At 42.0% G+C, this 18,097-nt stretch overlaps 1 protein-coding gene across 1 annotated transcript; it reads left to right on the top strand.

The window, feature by feature from the left end:
* Positions 1-4,718: 4,718 nt before the first annotated feature.
* LOC134438707 (high choriolytic enzyme 1-like) lies at positions 4,719-17,914 on the top strand. The gene is made up of 9 exons (XM_063188325.1): positions 4,719-4,812; positions 5,761-5,818; positions 6,921-7,085; positions 8,659-8,779; positions 10,066-10,119; positions 15,716-15,840; positions 16,321-16,402; positions 16,734-16,872; positions 17,783-17,914. The coding sequence occupies exons 1-8, from the start codon at positions 4,735-4,737 to the stop codon at positions 16,861-16,863; spliced, it is 813 nt and encodes a 270-aa protein (XP_063044395.1). The 5' UTR covers positions 4,719-4,734; the 3' UTR covers positions 16,864-16,872; positions 17,783-17,914.
* The last annotated feature ends 183 nt before the right edge of the window (positions 17,915-18,097 follow it).

Here is an 18,097-nt window from a genome sequence, read left to right as displayed (position 1 = left end):
GAAAATAGGGACCCACAAGGGTGTGGGGCCCACTCGTGAGTCAGTTCTGTGTCGCTAATTATGAGGGGCCCCTTTAAATCAAAAGTGCCCAGGCCCTATTTGTCCCCCAGTTCAGCCCTGATGTCATATGACATTTGTTCATCTAGTATTGGTTTGCCATACAGTACATGTGGTAAACTGAAAAGCCTTATTTATGCAACCCTGTGCCCATGACTTTTTTTTATTATGAATCCACCGCCAGCCTTCTTGTTTATTGAAGTGTCAACGCATCCCGATGTATTTTGCCGGTTTTATAACAAGGACCCGGTGAATTACGCAGTCATACAATAATTCATGACTCCACTTGCTGCAATGATTGCCTTCACCCAGTTTTTGTGGTTTTTGTGGTGTCGGAAAAAAAATACGAAAATCAGTCATCATTATGGCACAACCGCCTGATCAACAGTTCTTTTGTTGCCCTCGTCAAAAAAGAAAACTCTTGAACAAATCTGCCCGGGACACACACATTTTTCATCCGACTTTTTTCTTTTTCTTTTTTTTGCAGAGACATTGGAGAGTAAAGATGAGTGATGGAGCTTGTCTGTGGCAGAGCACACAAGAGGGGCATTTTAAAGTCACCCAGAGACTTTGCAGCCACAAAGGAACACGGTGGGGATGAAAAAAAAAAACACAAAACCAAAACATTGTTCTTCTCGACACCGAGACAGATGATGTTGGTAAACTCTGGAGGCTTGATGTCTCTCCCTCCCCCCACCCGCCACCCCTCGTCACCAACGCAGGCCGCAGCAAAGCACATTGCAGACCGAAGGACAAGAGCATCTGGGGAGAGGATGTCAGTTTCTTCTGCGGTGTCCCGCCGCAGGAGTCATCGATAAGCTTTGATGTCATAGTTTGCAAGGTTCATGGAAACACTGGAGCAGTTTCCTAGAATGTCGTAGAATGGTGGGCTTGGGAGAGGGGTGCCGCTAAAACTTTTGGGGCCCATAAAAGATTCAAATTTTGGGGCCCCAAAATGACAAATTATGTCATCAGCATCCTTCCAGAGGCCTCTTTTAGTGCTGTCGGGCCCTTAGAATCTGTAACACTTCCCCCTTCGCGGCACCCATGGCTGGGGAAGAGCAATCAGAGAGTAAGCAGGCTGCAGAGCACGTGTGTGCAGAGCATGTACGTGTGTGTGTGTGTGTGTGTGTGTGTGTGTGTGTGTGTGTGTGTGTGTGTGTGTGTGTGTGTGTGTGTGTGTGTGTGTGTGTGTGTGTGTGTGTGTGTGTGTGTGTGTGTGTGTGTGTGTGTGTGAAAAAGTATTAGCCCAAGACGTGTATCAGGTCAGTTGTTCTTATCTTCAGTATGACCGAGGTCTTGTGATCTTATCTTCAGAGTGTATTAGAGCGTATTATGACATAGTGTGCAGTTCTTCTGAGGACAACAGAGGAAAGGTCAATTGAGGATTCACATAGCAGTGTAGAGTATTTGGGTGTGCTGCTAGGTGAAGAGCAATCAGGGAGCAAGAAGATTTCCCCTTTAGTAAAACCATTCACACTGTGAGGAGGGGCAAGATGCTAAGCAGCCTATCACATGAGCTGATTTTTTTTTTTGTCTGACAGCAGTTTGCAACAAGTTGTGTAATTGTCAATGGGAAATTGCATTACAAACTACAAAGTTTGCATCTATGGTTTCGATAAACTTAATTGGCAACTATGGTTTCGAGAAATGTAGGCCTACACCAGGTTTCCAGTAGGCTTGCGTCTTGCATCTTGCAATCTTCTCACTGCTGGTAAGCTCAGTATCTCACAGCACAATCATGTGAGACCATGACAAAAATATGTCATGTGTCACACAAAGTGTTAAAAGCACCATAACACACCAAAACACACCATAACAGCAACTGTTGGTAGGCCTAACTGGGAACGGTTTGGTAACTCTTGGCTCATGTTGCTTCATATTTCGTTTTATGAGTTTTATTTCCATTAAACAAGCTAAAAAAATGAATCAGTAGCAACAAGTGTATTTTCAAACTATGAGGCTTTTAGGATCCTCCAACATTGTGGAGGAATGAATCACAAGCAATCACATTCATCGTTACACATATTTGTAGGCTAACTAAACATTACATTTGCCATATGGTTGGCAGTGGATGGACCTGGATAAAACTATATGTGGATGACTTAAAAACAAATATGTGTATATAAAAAAAAAAACATTTAGCATTCATCACAACATATGTGACTGGGATTAATGAAGTTGGAATAAAACTTCACAATTGGCATTTGCCACACATCTTTGTAAATAAACTCAATGGAAATGATAGTTTATTGCAGATATGAAAAAAATCAATCTCCTTTTGCTATTACAGTAATGTGACGTTGAAATACCTTGTTCAAGTATGGCAGGTAGCAGGCTTCACTCAGGTTTCTTGATTAATTTTGAGGGTGCTGGCCCAAATAAAATACTTAGAATCAAAGAGAAGGGGGCACACCTTGCATCAAACTGTTTTCTTTATTTTTTTGTGCACAGACGCATCCTCAGTGTGCAACCATTGTGTTTGTTTTTTGTTTTTTGCCAATGGTTGGATCCCCGGGCGCCGCTCAGCAGGCAGCCCACTGCTACGGACTAGTGTGTGTACTTCAATGTGATTCACTGGGATAAAAGCAGAGAAAGAATTTCCCCTACCTAGGCGACAAAAATTGGCTCCAATCCAAATTGACTCCAATTGGCTTCATATATATATATCTCACTCCGTAAAATGTGCCAATGGCGGTGCACTATGTTTTTCGAGTCATTAGAGATGTTACCGTAGGTGGATACGAGGTTGACCGGAGCGTTCGAATTTTCTATAGTGTGTTTAGTCATTAGGGCGGTGCGCTGGACGTTGCGCACGTACTCCAGACAGTTGTCTACTAGACAGTTGCACACTGAGGGAGGCACACACCGAAACGCGTCTGTGCACAAAAATAAAGAAAACAGTTTGATGCAAGGTGCGCCCCCTTCTCTTTCATTCTACGTTGAAATCCCATGCAATGTCCAATCTGTGAAATCATGTACTGTATTCAGTAAACTTTCAGCACTGAAAGATGAAGATGGTTATTTAAATTCACGAAATGGATCTCTTTTTATATATATATATATATATATATATATATATATATATATATATATTTAGGGGCTTTTATGCCTTTATTTGACAGGACAGTCGAAGATGGTGACAGGAAGCGAATGGGACAGAGAGATCGGGAAATGACCCCGGACGGACTCGAACCGGGGTCCCCGGGGGTGGGAATGCAAGCTCAAATGTGGGGAGACTTGGCGCGATATTTTTTCAGTCTGCTCTCTGCAAGTGCCATGACGGTGGCGATCCAGCATATGCATACTCTTCAAATTAAGACGGAAACAATAACAGGGCTGCCTGTGTCAATTGTGCATTAGTATTTCAGAGTAGAAAAAGTGTGTCTGTGTGTGTGTGTGTGTGTGTGTGTGTGTGTGTGTGTGTGTGTGTGTGTGTGTGTGTGTGTGTGTGTGTGTGTGTGTGTGTGTGTGTGTGTGTGTGTGTGTGTGTGTGTGTGATCAAACATTGGCTGAATGTACAGTATGTGTGTATTTTTTACAGGATCACCCTCCTTGATCGTTGCAATACTGGGCTTGCCGGTTTGTTTGCTTGCAAGATGGTCACTGCTCTCTTAGTCGGCATGCATTGGTTTGCAGCGTTTGGTCTGGAGCAGTTCATATGACGAAATGTTTAAATCTGTACAGCATCTAAAAAGGATTACACCTTCAGGTTTTGCAAGTTGAAAGATATTATCATTCTATTCCAAGCACAAGGGTGACAAATTGCAACAATGTTTCATCACGTACGTACGTACGTACGGTATATGTCAGTACTTCTGCATTCTCCCCCAGTACAGAGTAGGCTTATAGGGAGGGAAAGTAATCTCATCGCCCCCGGCTGGCAACATTCCAACCCCCTGCAACAAATGAATGTTTTTTTTCTTTGAAAAATTACATCTCGGCCCTGACGACGAAGTAGAAGTAGTGGCAGTCATATTATGGGTATGTTGGCCCGTTTTATCGAATCAGGTGGTAAAATGTTCGTTTTTTCACTGATCTGAGCTGATTTTAATATTCTTTAAAAAGCTAATACAGAACTACACTGACTGGCATGTGTGGCTTGTTTACTCCATGTAATTAGCATAGCCAAATTAGCATAGCCAAACATGAGCCAGAGAGGTGGTTACTCGTCACCACAGAAGCCATCATATCTACTAGAGAATTTAAAACCATACCAAAATGATCGCGTGTATATATGTGTAATAAGAAGACAATGTGGAACTCATAGGATTACAAGAATGTGAAGATATGCGAAGAACTTGCGTTCGTTCGCGTTCATTTGTTTCTCTGTGTTGTCAACGAGGCGCGAAGCACAGCATGCTGGGAGCTGTAGTCCGTTTCCGACCAGATTGGCACAATTTCTATTTTTCTTAAAAGGGCAAAAAATTACTTAAGATTTTCACAGGTAGTAGTTCATGCTATTGTGTACGCTGAAAAATGTGTCTGGTGTTATAGTTCCAAGTCATATCTTTGTGGGATTTTTTTAAAAACTTGTCTATGGGAGTTTCAATAGGATCACCCTGGTGTTTGGAACGTAACCGCTAGGATCGCTGTTTTCCACTTTCCCTCCCAATTTAAGCATGCGCTCTGGACAGTTCAGTCTGTAGCGTAGGGTCTGTAGCGTAGGGTCCTGCCATGGCCTCCTCCACAGCTCTTCTCCTCACCTGCCTGCTGGTCGTCCTCCCACCTGCCTGGTGTCATCCGCTAGTAGAGGTAAGGGCATAATCTGAAAAGAAAGTAAAGGTCCGCAACACTGTTAAATGCTCCCAAATATTTAATGGCACGACGTTTCAGACTAACCGTCCTTCATCAAAGTGCAACTTTGCACTTTGTACTTTGATGATGGACGGTTAGTCAGACACGTCGTGCCATTGATTATTTGGGAGCATTTAACAGTGTTGCGGACCTTTATTTTCTTTTCAGTTATCTTACGTTTGGTCCAGCACCTGTGCCACTGATGTGCGCGCATTCTTTGACTTTCTGAAAGGCATAATCTATCATGCGGTTTCAAGCCCTATGCCTCTTTAATCTCTACTTATCTCTTCTTTCAACTCCTTATTTCATTTTCTTTACATCTACTTATTTATCTATCTACTTATGTATTCTATTCTGTCTAGTTTCCGCTCTTGACTGTTTGCTATTCTTTCTTGTTTCTGTCTATCTTTTCTACCTCACTCTATTATTTTTTTTATTTTTAACATTGTTGTTTATCCATTTGTTAAGCACTTTGAGCTGCATGTCTTGTATGGTATTGTGCTATTACAGTTATCATTATTATTATTATTATTTTATTATTATTATTATTATTTTATTATTATTATTATGTTGTTATTATTGTTATTATTATTATCATTATTTTTATTATTATTATTGTATAAGAGGTGAGCGCCTTCTCTATCCTGCGGTTTCAAGAGGTAAGACGCTGACAAAGGTGCCAACTGCAGCTCAACATTGGGCTGTCAAAACTGTTGAATGTTGTGAAGTGTGTGCACAGGCAGATAGAAGACAACAATCAACATTTTAAATATTATTGGGTGTTTTTGCTCCTCCGCCTTAATCTTTGGGAGGTCAAAATGGTGTGCCTGTCTTGTGTTGTTTTTTTTTTGTTTTGTTTTTTTTTAAATAGATGTATGCCATAATGAATGTGTTTTCCTGTTTTAGGTAGCCAGGAATGATAAACCAGTCTCCGAGGTCATTGAAGAAGCCAACAAGCATTTAGGTAAGGAAGCAGTAATGTAGTCCTTTCATAAGGTTTCCATACCTGTTTCCATAGTAATAGGAGGGCAACATTTAGTTAATACTGTCTGATACAGTGCCTAGAGATGTTGCACTAATTACATCTAAGTAGCGGTGGATACTTTTGAAAACACATTGGTTTTGGCCTCTCGTTTAGAATATGCATTTCAAAACTCCAGTTTTAAAAATATCCAATTTAGGGGGATACAACACGCCTGTCACAATGGAGTTTTTATTCATATTGTATGTTAAAAAAATAAAATCATCCACATATGTGTAACCAGCACCTAAGCCATACGAGGCAACAGTTAGGTAAGGAGGTGTTGAAGGTCTGATGAAGGTCTGACTGACCTAAACGTCCGATTACAAAATAAATAGTTTGGTTTGACCGTAATTGTATCAGTGTTGCTCTTGCCTACAGTCTAAAGGTAAGGGAGTGTTAAAGCAAGGTTGCCTGGTAGGCTATGGGTCCATTCCCATGACAACACACAAACTTTTGTGAACTGTGAACTGTATAAAATCTGTCCTACTATGTCTGCTCCTCTCCTTCTGGGCAGCCATGGCTCAATGGTTAGAGTGCTGCTGGCCTTTAAATCAGAGGGTTGCGGGTTCAAGTCCCATCCTTACCAGCACCCTCACCCATAGCGGAAGGGCCCTTGAGCAAGGCACCTAACCCCACATCGCTCCAGGGCCTGTAACCATTACTCTGTAGCCTACCTAAATAGCTGCAAGTCGCTTTGGGTAAAGGCCTCATCTAAGTATAATGTAATGCAATGTAGTGTAATGTAATGCAATGTAGTGTAATCTAGTGTAGTGTAATGTAATGCAATGTAGTGTAATGGAATGGAATGGAATGCAATGTAGTGTAATGTAGTGTAATGTAGTGTAATGTAGTGTAATGCAATGTAGTGTAATGTAATGTAATGTAATGTAATGTAATGTAGTGTAGTGTAATGTAATGTCGTGTAATGTAATGCAATGTAGTGTAATGTTGTGTAATGTACTGTAATGTAGTGTAGTGTAATGTAATGCAATGTAGTGTAATGTAGTGTAGTGTAATGCTCCTTGTTGTTCTCCTTGTCCAGGAGAACATCCCGCTGGTCCTCAGCTGGTGGAGGGAGACATAGCGGTCCCTGCTGGTCTCACCAACGCTGCTCGCTGCACGAGCACCTCCTCCTGGTTCTCCTGCAAGTGGCCCACGTATCGAGACGGCCTGGTCTATGTCCCCTATGTTATCAGCCCAGCCTACGGTAAGAACCACCTATATTACAGTTTTTCTCGATTGGTTTGGCTAATTTCTCAAAACTGAGATGACATTCTCAAAACAACACGGACAAATCTCCAAACCAACGTACAATTTCCCACAACAGAATGGCATTTTTCATTGCTTTCATCAAATTTAAGAATGCTTTGTAGATGTCTCAAATGTTTAGTACATCTCGGCAGATGGCTATATACAAGTACCCTACAGTTGACACATTGAGCATACATTTAGCACATTTTCCAAATAAATTGACCTGTCTTATCTAAACGAATTAGACAATTCTCAGTGTAATGGTTGCCCTCTCCAAAACATGTCAGCATGATTTCATTGTGTGAGTCATCATATGCAAAGTAGTCTACACAATTGTCAAAACAGTCAAGGACATAATATTTTAAGAATGTATTTACTATAAACAGTAAATTCATGACATTGTTCAACAGGCCAGATGGTATTGTAACTTTAGTAGTTTGTAGAAAATAATTTTACAACCGTGTATACTACAGTTTCCTCTGTTATTTGGCTAATTTCTGGACATTTTTTCAAACAGCATTCTGTGGAAGGAATTTAGTTTCGACACACGTGTAAACTGTTGATGAGTGTGATGAGGATCCATGGCGTTATGCTGAACCATCCAGTTTATTTTGACAGAATGACTAAATGAATGCAAATGAGCCAAACCAATTGAGAAGGATATATGCCATTTTTATGGTACTGACTATTTATGTGGGAGAAGGTTTAGTGCTGATGCAAGAATGAGCTGTTTTGGGAGGTACATGACATTTTGCTAGTTATCTGAACTGTTGTGCAGAAGTGTAAGAATGTTTAGCCAAATGACCCAAAATTTATAGAAATGTCATCTGGGTTTCAAGAAATTAGCCAAACCAATCGAGAAAAACTGTATTATTATTATCATTATTAGGCCTAATAATAATAATAATAATAATAATAATAATAATAATAATAATAATTAGAGATGCATCGGATCCTGATTTTTAGGATCCTGCCGGATCCGGAACCGGATACCGGATCCTACAAAAGGGTTGAAACATATAGTCTACTCGCACACGTGGGCCCTTTCTATTACGTTGGCTCAAACTATTTTTTAGACTCATTGGCTTATTGCCTCACTGCCTGCAATGGCCGCTTCTAAAGGGCTTTCACTCCATGCAGTGATTGGGGTTGTGAAAGACTGACTGAAAAGCCTAGGCTAGAGATGCACCAGACCCTGATTTTTAGGTAACATGCCGGATACCGGATCCACTGCTTAAGATCCTGCCGGACCTGGATGCTGTGAAAAACCCTTTTATCCTGCCGGGTCCGGAACGGGAACCAGGTCCGGTGCATCTCTAATAATAATAATAAACAACAATAATAATAATATTTACTTGGGAGCGCCTTTCTAAACAGTCATGGTCACTGTACAACACTATGTAAAACATCTAGCCAACAGCACGCGTTTGTACCTGCGCATGTGTGTATATCTGTGTGTGTGTGTGTGTGTGTGTGTGTGTGTGTGTGTGTGTGTGTGTGTGTGTGTGTGTGTGTGTGAGCCTCCACAGGTTATAACGAGCTTTGGCTCATAAATAAGGCCATGAAGAGCTTTGAGCAGACCACCTGCATCCTCTTCATACCACGCCAACACAACCAGAGAGACTTCCTGTATATCATGTCTGATAATGGGTACTGTGCAGACCATTACATTACACTTACAGTGATACTGTTCCATTTTTGGAAACAAGCTTTTTTCGCACCTCTCCCTGAGTTAAATGATTGAGTTTTATCTTTCTCCCGTACTTTCAACCGTTCTCTGAGTATGGCAGTGCAAAATTTACCTCAATGCTAGCAGTTAACATTGAGTCCTATGAGACCAGCTGGCGGCTAACTGGTCTCATAGGAGTCAATGTTAACTGCTAGCTTGGAGGTAAAATTTGCACTGCCGTACTCAGAAAATGGTTGAAAGTACAGGAGAGGGGAGGTGTAATACGAGCTTATTTCCAAAAATGGAACAGTATCACTTTAACTGACACTTTTATCCAAAGTGACTGTGAGGTTATTGCAGGGTAATGGTTGACCTTGCTCAAGGGCACTTCAGCCATGGATTGAGGTGTAAGGGGAGGTAAGGGTGGGATTCGAAAAATTGTTTACCGGTATAGTAAACATTTACCGGTACAATAAACATTAATGAGACCCCTTTCGGTTATCTGCCTCCTAGATCAGTGGTGCTCAAACTGTGGTACGCGTACCACTGGTGGTACTTGAGACATCTCTGGTGGTACTTGGAAGAATTATTTTTTTGTGCATTGATTTGAAGGCTGATCAAGTTGTTGCAGTCGAAAATGTCTCTTTGGTCTCACATTTTGTAATATTGAACTGTAGGCCTATGAATCTGAAAACATAATGCAGAATAAAACTAGGAAATAGCAAGACATTTAAAAACAAACTTTGAATGTGACCGTAGCTGTTGATGCCGTTATGAACCTCTCCTGCAAAAGTGAAAATAGAAGGCCTTTGCTGCGATATTCTAATGTTGGTTGTCAAGGTGGTACTCGGAGAGCTCAAAATGTTCTCGGGTGGTACTTCACACAAAAAGTTTGAGAACCACTGTCCTAGATGAGACTTCCTGTATTGTCCTGAAGCAAGTAAGTGCACTTGAAGAGTTCAGTTGCATGCACAATATAAAGCATACAGCAAGCATACCCATGCCAATATACATTTATGGAAAACTAATAGTGTAGTTTTAATCTAGTTTCCCGTTAGTAGAAACAAACTTTTTTTGTAATACGAGGTCGTTTTACAAAAGGAGTTGTATTGTATTGATTTAATGAGAGAACAGTCACAAAGAAGTGCTGCCGTTTCTGAGTTACTGTATGTTAGACCACAGTTCTGCTCATGGCCAATCAAATGGGCAGAAAAGGATGTGATGTCACAATGACAGGTGTGTGTCTGACACCTTTACCTGTCTGCAGGTGCTATTCCTCAGTGGGTCGGCAGGGGGGAGGACAGGTTGTTTCCTTGCAAAGGTACGTTGAAACTGTTTTCTATGTATGGATTATGCAGACTGCATGCAAAGTGGCTCTTAACTGGCTCACAATTAAGTGTTTGAAAACCTGTATCAAAGAATCATCTAGCAGAGTAAGACACTTCAGGCTCTGACATTTCCGGGATCCATGTGATATCACGTGAACACCCCTTTAGGAGACCTTCTGTTAGGAGACCTTTTACGGTTGAGAATGAATGGAGCTCCCTTAGCGCTGTAGATGGCGGTAGTGCACATATTGTGCAAGCCGCCACCAAAGATGGTGGAGTAATAAAGAGGCTTCGAAACCCGCCCAATGCAAAAGTGTGTGGTCAAGTTAGGCACAGATATCCTATAGGAAGACTAGATGCGTCGTCCGCGTTCCCGTCATGCAAGTCGAACGTCCGCGCATGGCGGCCATGTTAGCGCAGCCTGCTGGCTCAACCAGTTGCAGTGAGTTCTTGGTGTTGTATACTCTTCAGATGGCCATAATTCCCTCAAATTTATACCGATTTTCGAAAGGGTTGGTTTTTTATACAGTATAAAAAAAATCCAAACGAAAGTATATGTTGATACTGCATAGTGTTGCATATTCACATTATTATTATATTATGTAACATTATATTATAATGTTCATAGGTCTAAAATCATGTATAATATAATTCAGTAGGCTTATTCAGGTAATTAAATAGATCCCATAAACAAATGCACAAAGTAATCTTTTATATTTTCAGTAAAATAACAAATAAACGTTCACTTGTAGTCTACATTCTACTTTGGTTTCGACAGCTCCACCTTGTGTTCAAAATGAGTCGTGACGCTAAAGCCATCCAGATAGAATTAACTTGTTGCGCTGTAGGCTACATCTCTCTTCCAGTACGTCATCTCTGTCGTCTATAATTTGATGCAATGATAATATCCATGCCGTCGACGTAATGCACAGCAATGGTTAAAATGTGTATTTGCTGTAGGTCTATCTATTTTTTTGGACAAAAGGTTAAGTGGGAAGCAGGCCTATTACTCTCCTGGGCGTTTTACCCCAGTCTATACTTAAGTTTTAAGGAGCCCTATCATTTATAAACACGTGTCAATATTTCAGCGAAGCAACAGTATACATTTTTAAGTATCCCAACGTTTCAACTCTTCAGTTTACTTCAGGTGTAACGGAGGGTCTGTGGAGAGTTTAGGCTGCGCTAATATGGCCGACCTGTGCGGACGTGCTTGAAATACGCGATGACGTATCTAGTATTCCTATAGGATATCTGTGAAGTTGGGTCTCCTAAGGGGCGCTGTCCCCTCCTTCTTCTTCTATTTTTGAGGTGTTTGCACGAGAAGTGCGCTACCGCCATCTGCAGTGCTAAGGGGACTCAATTTATTCTCAACCTCAAGACCCCAAAGGTCTCCTAACCGAACGTCTCCTAAAGGGGGATTCATACTTGGCGTGACTGGTGTAAGTCTCCTTCATACTTCACTCGCGACATCACTCGCGACCTCACTCGCGCCATCACGTGACCCAAAATGACGTCACACGCCGTGGCGCGAGCTGCCGTGTCGCGACGTCGTGCACCCCACATTTTTTGTAACATGTCGTGCGCCACTAGCGACCATGCAGGTAGGCAGACAAAGCAGGAGTTGCGAAGAGAGGCTACAACTACTGTAGGCTACTACAGAATGGATCCTGCATCATTTTGAGGATAATAAAATGTCCTAGAGAGTTATTTTATCTTCTCTCTTAAATGTTGTTCAGTGAAACAATTGTTTACTTTGTTCAGAAGCACGTTGTGTTGGCGAACTATTTATAAATTCTGCCGCCAGAACAATGCCCTCACATGGTCTTGGAATGATCTGGCAATAGGCTAGGCTACAACAAAAAATATATGTTTCAATGTGGTAAGTCACAAGTCAGACGTTCAGTAGCCCTACAGCAGCCGTGTTTGGCTTTCTATTTTATACATCCATAGAACTCACGCTGCGAGTTGCGAAAGATACTGCCGTTCACAGACCTGTATTAAAATATATGTTTCAATGTGGTAAGTCACAAGTCAGACGTTCAGTAGCCCTACAGCAGCCGTGTTTGGCTTTCTATTTTATACATCCATAGAACTCACGCTGGTTCACAGACCTGTATTAAAATATATGTTTCAATGTGGTAAGTCACAAGTCAGACGTTCAGTAGCCCTACAGCAGCCGTGTTTGGCTTTCTATTTTATACATCCATAGAACTCACGCTGCGAGTTGCGAAAGATACTGCCGTTCACAGACCTGTATTGCCGTTTCTCTCATGAACAGCAGAGGGCACTTCCGACAATGCGAGCAAGGCGCTTCTGAAGTATGAATAGTCTGTCGCAAGTGATGACGTCATTAATGGTTCTCGCGCCACTCGCGACAAAGTGCGCACGTGAAGTATGCAGAGCCCTTAAAGGGGCGTTCACCCGACAGAAAGTGGATACCAAAAATGAACTGAAATTACTTATCTCTGTCTATAAGATCTCTGCCGCCACCAAACATCACAAAAAGAGAAGGAGGCCAAACTTGAGCGCACTCCTTTGCATTGGGTGGGCGATGTTGGAATCATCTCTCTCTATTAGACGATTCTTTGCCTGTATTGTCTGTTGTAAAACTGACAAAAATACACACAAATCGTAAGCAACACAATATTGGATTTTCAGAGGATGTATTCTTTTCTGCTTACTTTGATGCTCACTGCACAGTAAAACATGCAGTGTTAAGTCAACACCTTGAGAGTACTCTGCACTCTAGAAATTTTGCACTTAAAATGTTGAACATTATAATTAATCAAATCTAATCAAAACCAAATTAAAACATGTTTTGGTCCCCATGTAAAGGCATTAAGGTACTGATCAGTGTCTGTGTTGAATGTTTATCTTCCTCTTGCTTTCCATTTGTTGTGCAAAAAGGGAGGAAAGAATCCTTGCTCCAGGCACTTCAGTTGATTTAAAAAGTTCAACACAATCTGTATTCAGTCGGCTAGCCTTTGACTTTTTAAATCAACATAGAAGTGCCTGGACGGTCCGTGTATCATCCGATCATTCAATTATTCCATTCAATCTGGCAAACGGAAAACGAAATAACGACTCCATATTTTGTTTTCCCGTTTTTCCATATGGCCAAAAAATGGGGAGTTATGTTGATTTTCCTTTTCCCAACTCATAACAGAACAAGCAATAAACGAGAAAACCAAAACGAAATAACAACTCTAATTTACGATTATTGGTCCCATTTCCCCTGGTGCTTTTCTATTGCTCGCCCAAGTAAGACACGGTAGGCCTAGTGCACAAGTGGCCGCCAAGCGCGCTGCTTTACGCATTTCCCCGAGGCATAGTCAGCCTGCTGATGCTGCTACTCCACAGAACATCTTTCGGTCCTACTGGTAGCCCCATTATGTCGGTGCCTGTGGGTGGTAAAGATAGCCTAACTTAGCGTTTCTCGTCGTGGGTACCAGCGCCCCCCTGGGGACGTTCGAGAGCCGTTGGGGGGCGCTGGCAACATGACCACAGAAGGGGAGGGAGGCGATAGTGTATTTCTTTTTGTAAGTAGAAACATCTACTGTTGAAACGATTTTGGAACATTAAACACATAGGATTTAATAGAATAAGTTAAAACCGTGCCAGCCTTTGTAAAGGCGATGTGCGATGTAGGCCTAGCAGTTTATTTTGTGTGCATTTCAGTGCAGCACGAGAGGGGCTGGCAAAAAGCGCCTGTGCATGCGCTTGTTGTCCGCTATGCACAGAGCCTCACGAAAATGTATTCCAGCGAGCTCGCAAACATCCTGGCAGTCTCCTACGTTTCAGTGCATAGGATGAAACAGTGCCCAAAGTGCACAACTTGGAGACATGTTGTTTTAGTTATGTTCTTAAATATGTTCTTAGTTAGGCTATGTGTGTCCTGTGAAATCGCGACCTTGCACAGTCCTCGCAGAGACGCGTCAGCTTGCTCACGTGCAAATGTGTAGCTTTAGTGTTGTATTTGAATAAGCAATTGTGAGATGACTATTTTCCGCAATTAAAAAGGAGTCATTTAAAAATATAGACGGCAAGGGAGGATATTAATGCATTTGGTGATTTTGCACCCCCTTCCTCAACCAGTCCTTTTAAAAAGATAAATAGTTTGCTTTTTATGCCGGCAAAGTTATCTCTGGCTTGCGATGTAGGCTGCACGAGGTCTTTGCTTTCCGTTGCTCTGGGAAGGAATGCTTCTTCTGATTCTTGATTTCCCCATGCCACCTCGAGCGGGGTTCAGTCAAGCGGTCAGGTGACAAGTGTATGAGGAGGTCAGGGGAGCGTTTGGGCAAGAAAGGTCAAGAACTGGCCGAGCTCTTTTACGCACCGACTGTACTGTGTCTGGTCCAGTAGCCTATGTCTACACCCATAACCTCATTCATAATGGTGACTATCCAATGGGCTACGACCCCTTTCCACTTGATCATTGTATTAGGCTACTACAGGTGGAATTAAGTTTTGACCGTTGGTGCGTGAGTCGGAACAAACGTTTCTTCCTGGTACCGTCTGCTGATAGCCTATTCCTAGGAACTGCTACCAGATACGCCTCAACTGTGGAGGAGACCTCGCTGGTAGCAGTTCCCAGGAATAGGCGGTAGTCAGTAGATGGTACCAAGCAGTTGAAGAAAAGTTTCTTCCGACCCATGCACCAATGGTCAAAACTTCATTCCAGCTGTACTAATACAATGATAGTGGAAGGAGCCTTAGCCCATTGGATAGTCACAATTATTAATGAGGTTATGGGCTAGACATACTGGACCGGACACAGTAGGCCTACAGTGCGTAAAGGAGTTAGTTAGTCTTTACCACCCACAGGCACCGACACCAGGGGCTACCATTACCAGCAGGACAGAAATATGTTCTGTGGAGTAGGAGCGTCAGCAGGCTGATTATAGGCCTTGGGGAAATGCGTAAAGCAACGCGTTTGGCAGCCACGTGTGCACTTCTATCGTGTCTTACTTAGGCGAGCAACAGAAAAGCACCGCGGGAAATGGGATCAATACTCGTAAATTAGAGTTGTTATTTCGTTTTGGTTTTCTCGTTTATTACTTGTTCCGTTTTGAGTTGGGAAAAGGAAAACCAACTTAACTCCCCATTTTTTGGCCATATGCAAAAACGGGAAAACAAAATATGGAGTCGTTATTTCGTTTTCCGTTTAACAGATTGAATGGAATAATTGAATGATCGGATGATACACGGACCCTGGACGGACCAAGGATTCTTTCCTCCCTTTTTGTTGGACATTACACCCTCCTAGAGCACCAGTTGTTTTTTCAGGAATACTAGCAGCACTCTTACCTACTCTTCAGTTTCAGTTTCAGTTTGGTTTATTTGATAGGGACAGATACACATCATGTAGGCTATGCAAGCCCAACAGAGTAGCATCATAGCATTTATAGCCTTGGCTAATTCCCAATGCCCGTCCCTGGAAGGGTTTTTAAACTAAAATATAAAAAACTGTTTTTATTTTAAAGAGCATCCTATCCATTCATTCAGTCATTCATTCAATCTAAAAGACAGTCAATACATGCACATATAGATAACGATCTTCTCCCATTTCTTGTGGTTTGCACGTGCTAGAGGGGCATGTGTCTACTTGGGGACAGTGCAGCATGAGCTCCTGCATGCTCTGGGCTTTCAGCACGAGCAGAACCGGAGTGACCGAGATCAACACGTCAAGATCCTCTGGCAAAACATCGTACCGGGTGAGGGGAACAGCTTTTACAACAACAAAAACAATGGTCTTTGTTATTGCTAGTTGTTATTGTTTCTCCCTTAATATTGGTGTCAGATTCACAGAAATTCAGTTCTGGGTTGCTACCTTGCTACTAAACAGGCACAGCTAGTATGATTGAAATCGGTGTCGGTCGGGTCCCAAAGTGTGTGATTTCACAGCACGATACAGCTGAGATAAAGGTCCAGACCAATAGCTCAGCAGCGCTACCGATACTGTATGAAGCTTCGGGAAGGAGATTTACTAATGTTCTATGCCGAACAGATGCCGAACGCATCTGTGACACACAGTAAATACTGTCGGAGTATAATCTTGTTAATCAACCACACAGTCTGGTGTCAGGACAAAAGCACATCTTCTCTGCTGTCACCTGTTTTGGGCAATAAAGGACACTTTGGCATTGACTTTGAGAAACGGATGCCTATGCAGCTAAATGACTGTCTCTCTGCAGGCAAAGAACAAAATTTCCAAAAGGCAGACACCAACAACCTTGGAACGCCGTATAGCTACGGTTCAGTCATGCACTATGGAAGGTTGGTAGCCACGCACACACTTGCATCAACAACTGTTCTTTTTCACACACAAACACACAACAACGCACGCACGCACGCACGCACACACACACACACACACACACACACACACACACACACACACACACACACACACATGCACGCACATACACACACACACACACACACACAAGCATTTAAAAGTGTCAAGCATTATTCCAGCATCTTTGAGAAGCAAGAAATATTATTATTATTATTATTATTATTATTATTATTATTATTATTATTATGTTTAACTCTGTCTGTCGTCTGAAGCCACAGTATGTGACTCTGATCTCCTTCTGATTGTCAGGGAGTTTTTCAGCCGCAATGGTAAACCCACCATAGTTCCAATCCCGGACCCCAACGTGGAAATTGGGAAGGCTACTGCAATGTCTGAATTGGACATCCGCCGCATCAACCTACTGTACTGCAGGAAGTGACATATACCGGTATACCAGAGATTTTTTAAGTATATAGAGATATGGCAATGTAATAGGTTGCTATGGGCACCTAACATGACCAGGTTCCAGTCTGCCTAAAGGGGCATGTCAGAGATTCTTTAAGTATATAGAGATATGCCACTGTAATAGGTTTCTATGGGCACCTAACATGACCAGGTTCCAGTCTGCCTAAAGGGGCATGTCAGAGATTCTTTAAGTATATAGAGATATGCCACTGTAATAGGTTTCTATGGGCACCTAACATGACCAGGTTCCAGTCTGCCTAAAGGGGCGTGTCATAATACTCCTAGCATTGAATAGAACAGTCCTTAGGTCTGCCTAGGTCTGCCTAAAGGGGGATTTCCCCCCCTCCCCCTTGCAATAATAGAATCCGGAAACAATGGGCCAATGGAACCTCTCTCTCTCTACTCTCTCTGGGTAGGCCTATACTGTATGTGGAGCTGCTTCCTCTGCCAGGGGCATGACCTAATGTTACACAGGGGCACAGTAGGGCACCGCAGCGAGAGATAAGAATAAAAATAAAAACCAACAATGTTTTGCAGTTATTTATTTTAAAAAGCTTGTAAATTAATTATATTACTTCAAGTAGTGCATGTGCACTGTTTTGTGCTGTAGATTACTCTGCAGGCTAAACTTGAGCTACATTCCAAGGTAGCAAGGTTGTTGTTTTTTTGTTTGTGAAACTCAAAGTAACACATACTGTTTGTGGAGGTGCTTCCTCTACTTCTGTATTCAGCTTTGCTATTGGTTGTAGCCTCTTCTCTACTCCTGTATTCAGCTTTGCCATTGGTTGTAGCCTGCTCCATTAGTCCAAATACAACATGTGCGGACTTACCTAGAGCATTATCATTTTTCGTGTTGATAACAATTGCTTTGTTTTTCACTTTCTTTTTTCCAGAATGAGTTCGGACAGCGGTCAGGATACCGGATTTTCTTCAAGATTTTGTAATACAATTTATTTTGCCACGATTTGAAAAAAATGACTTCTGCCAAAATTTTGGTAAAATTGTACAATGTCCATGTCGTCGCAATAAAGAAAAAGCAATTACTCTTTCCTCCCCCTGAAAGTCTGTTAAAGTACAACATTGGCATTGACAGTTTATTTTAGCAAGGGGAATTCCATCAACATGAGTCTTAGCATTGTGCTACTGTAGGCCCATGTGGAAATTGCTGAAAACTGACCCTGTACTACACGAGTGGTGTTCCTGACCGT

This window comes from Engraulis encrasicolus, chromosome 22 (assembly GCF_034702125.1).
Source record: "Engraulis encrasicolus isolate BLACKSEA-1 chromosome 22, IST_EnEncr_1.0, whole genome shotgun sequence".
Lineage (NCBI taxonomy): Eukaryota > Metazoa > Chordata > Actinopteri > Clupeiformes > Engraulidae > Engraulis > Engraulis encrasicolus.
Note: the sequence above shows the minus strand (reverse complement) of the source record. Positions and strands in the feature narration are given on the sequence as shown.

What these genes read in the sequence shown, in the direction of transcription:
- LOC134438707 (XM_063188325.1), top strand. Translation starts at nt 4,735, where the DNA reads ATGGCCTCCTCCACAGCTCTTCTCCTCACCTGCCTGCTGGTCGTCCTC. An exon ending in CTGGCAAAACATCGTACCGG is followed by an intron (nt 15,841 to 16,320) that starts GTGAGGGGAACA and finishes GTCTCTCTGCAG; the next exon opens with GCAAAGAACAAAATTTCCAA. An exon ending in TCAGTCATGCACTATGGAAG is followed by an intron (nt 16,403 to 16,733) that starts GTTGGTAGCCAC and finishes TCTGATTGTCAG; the next exon opens with GGAGTTTTTCAGCCGCAATG.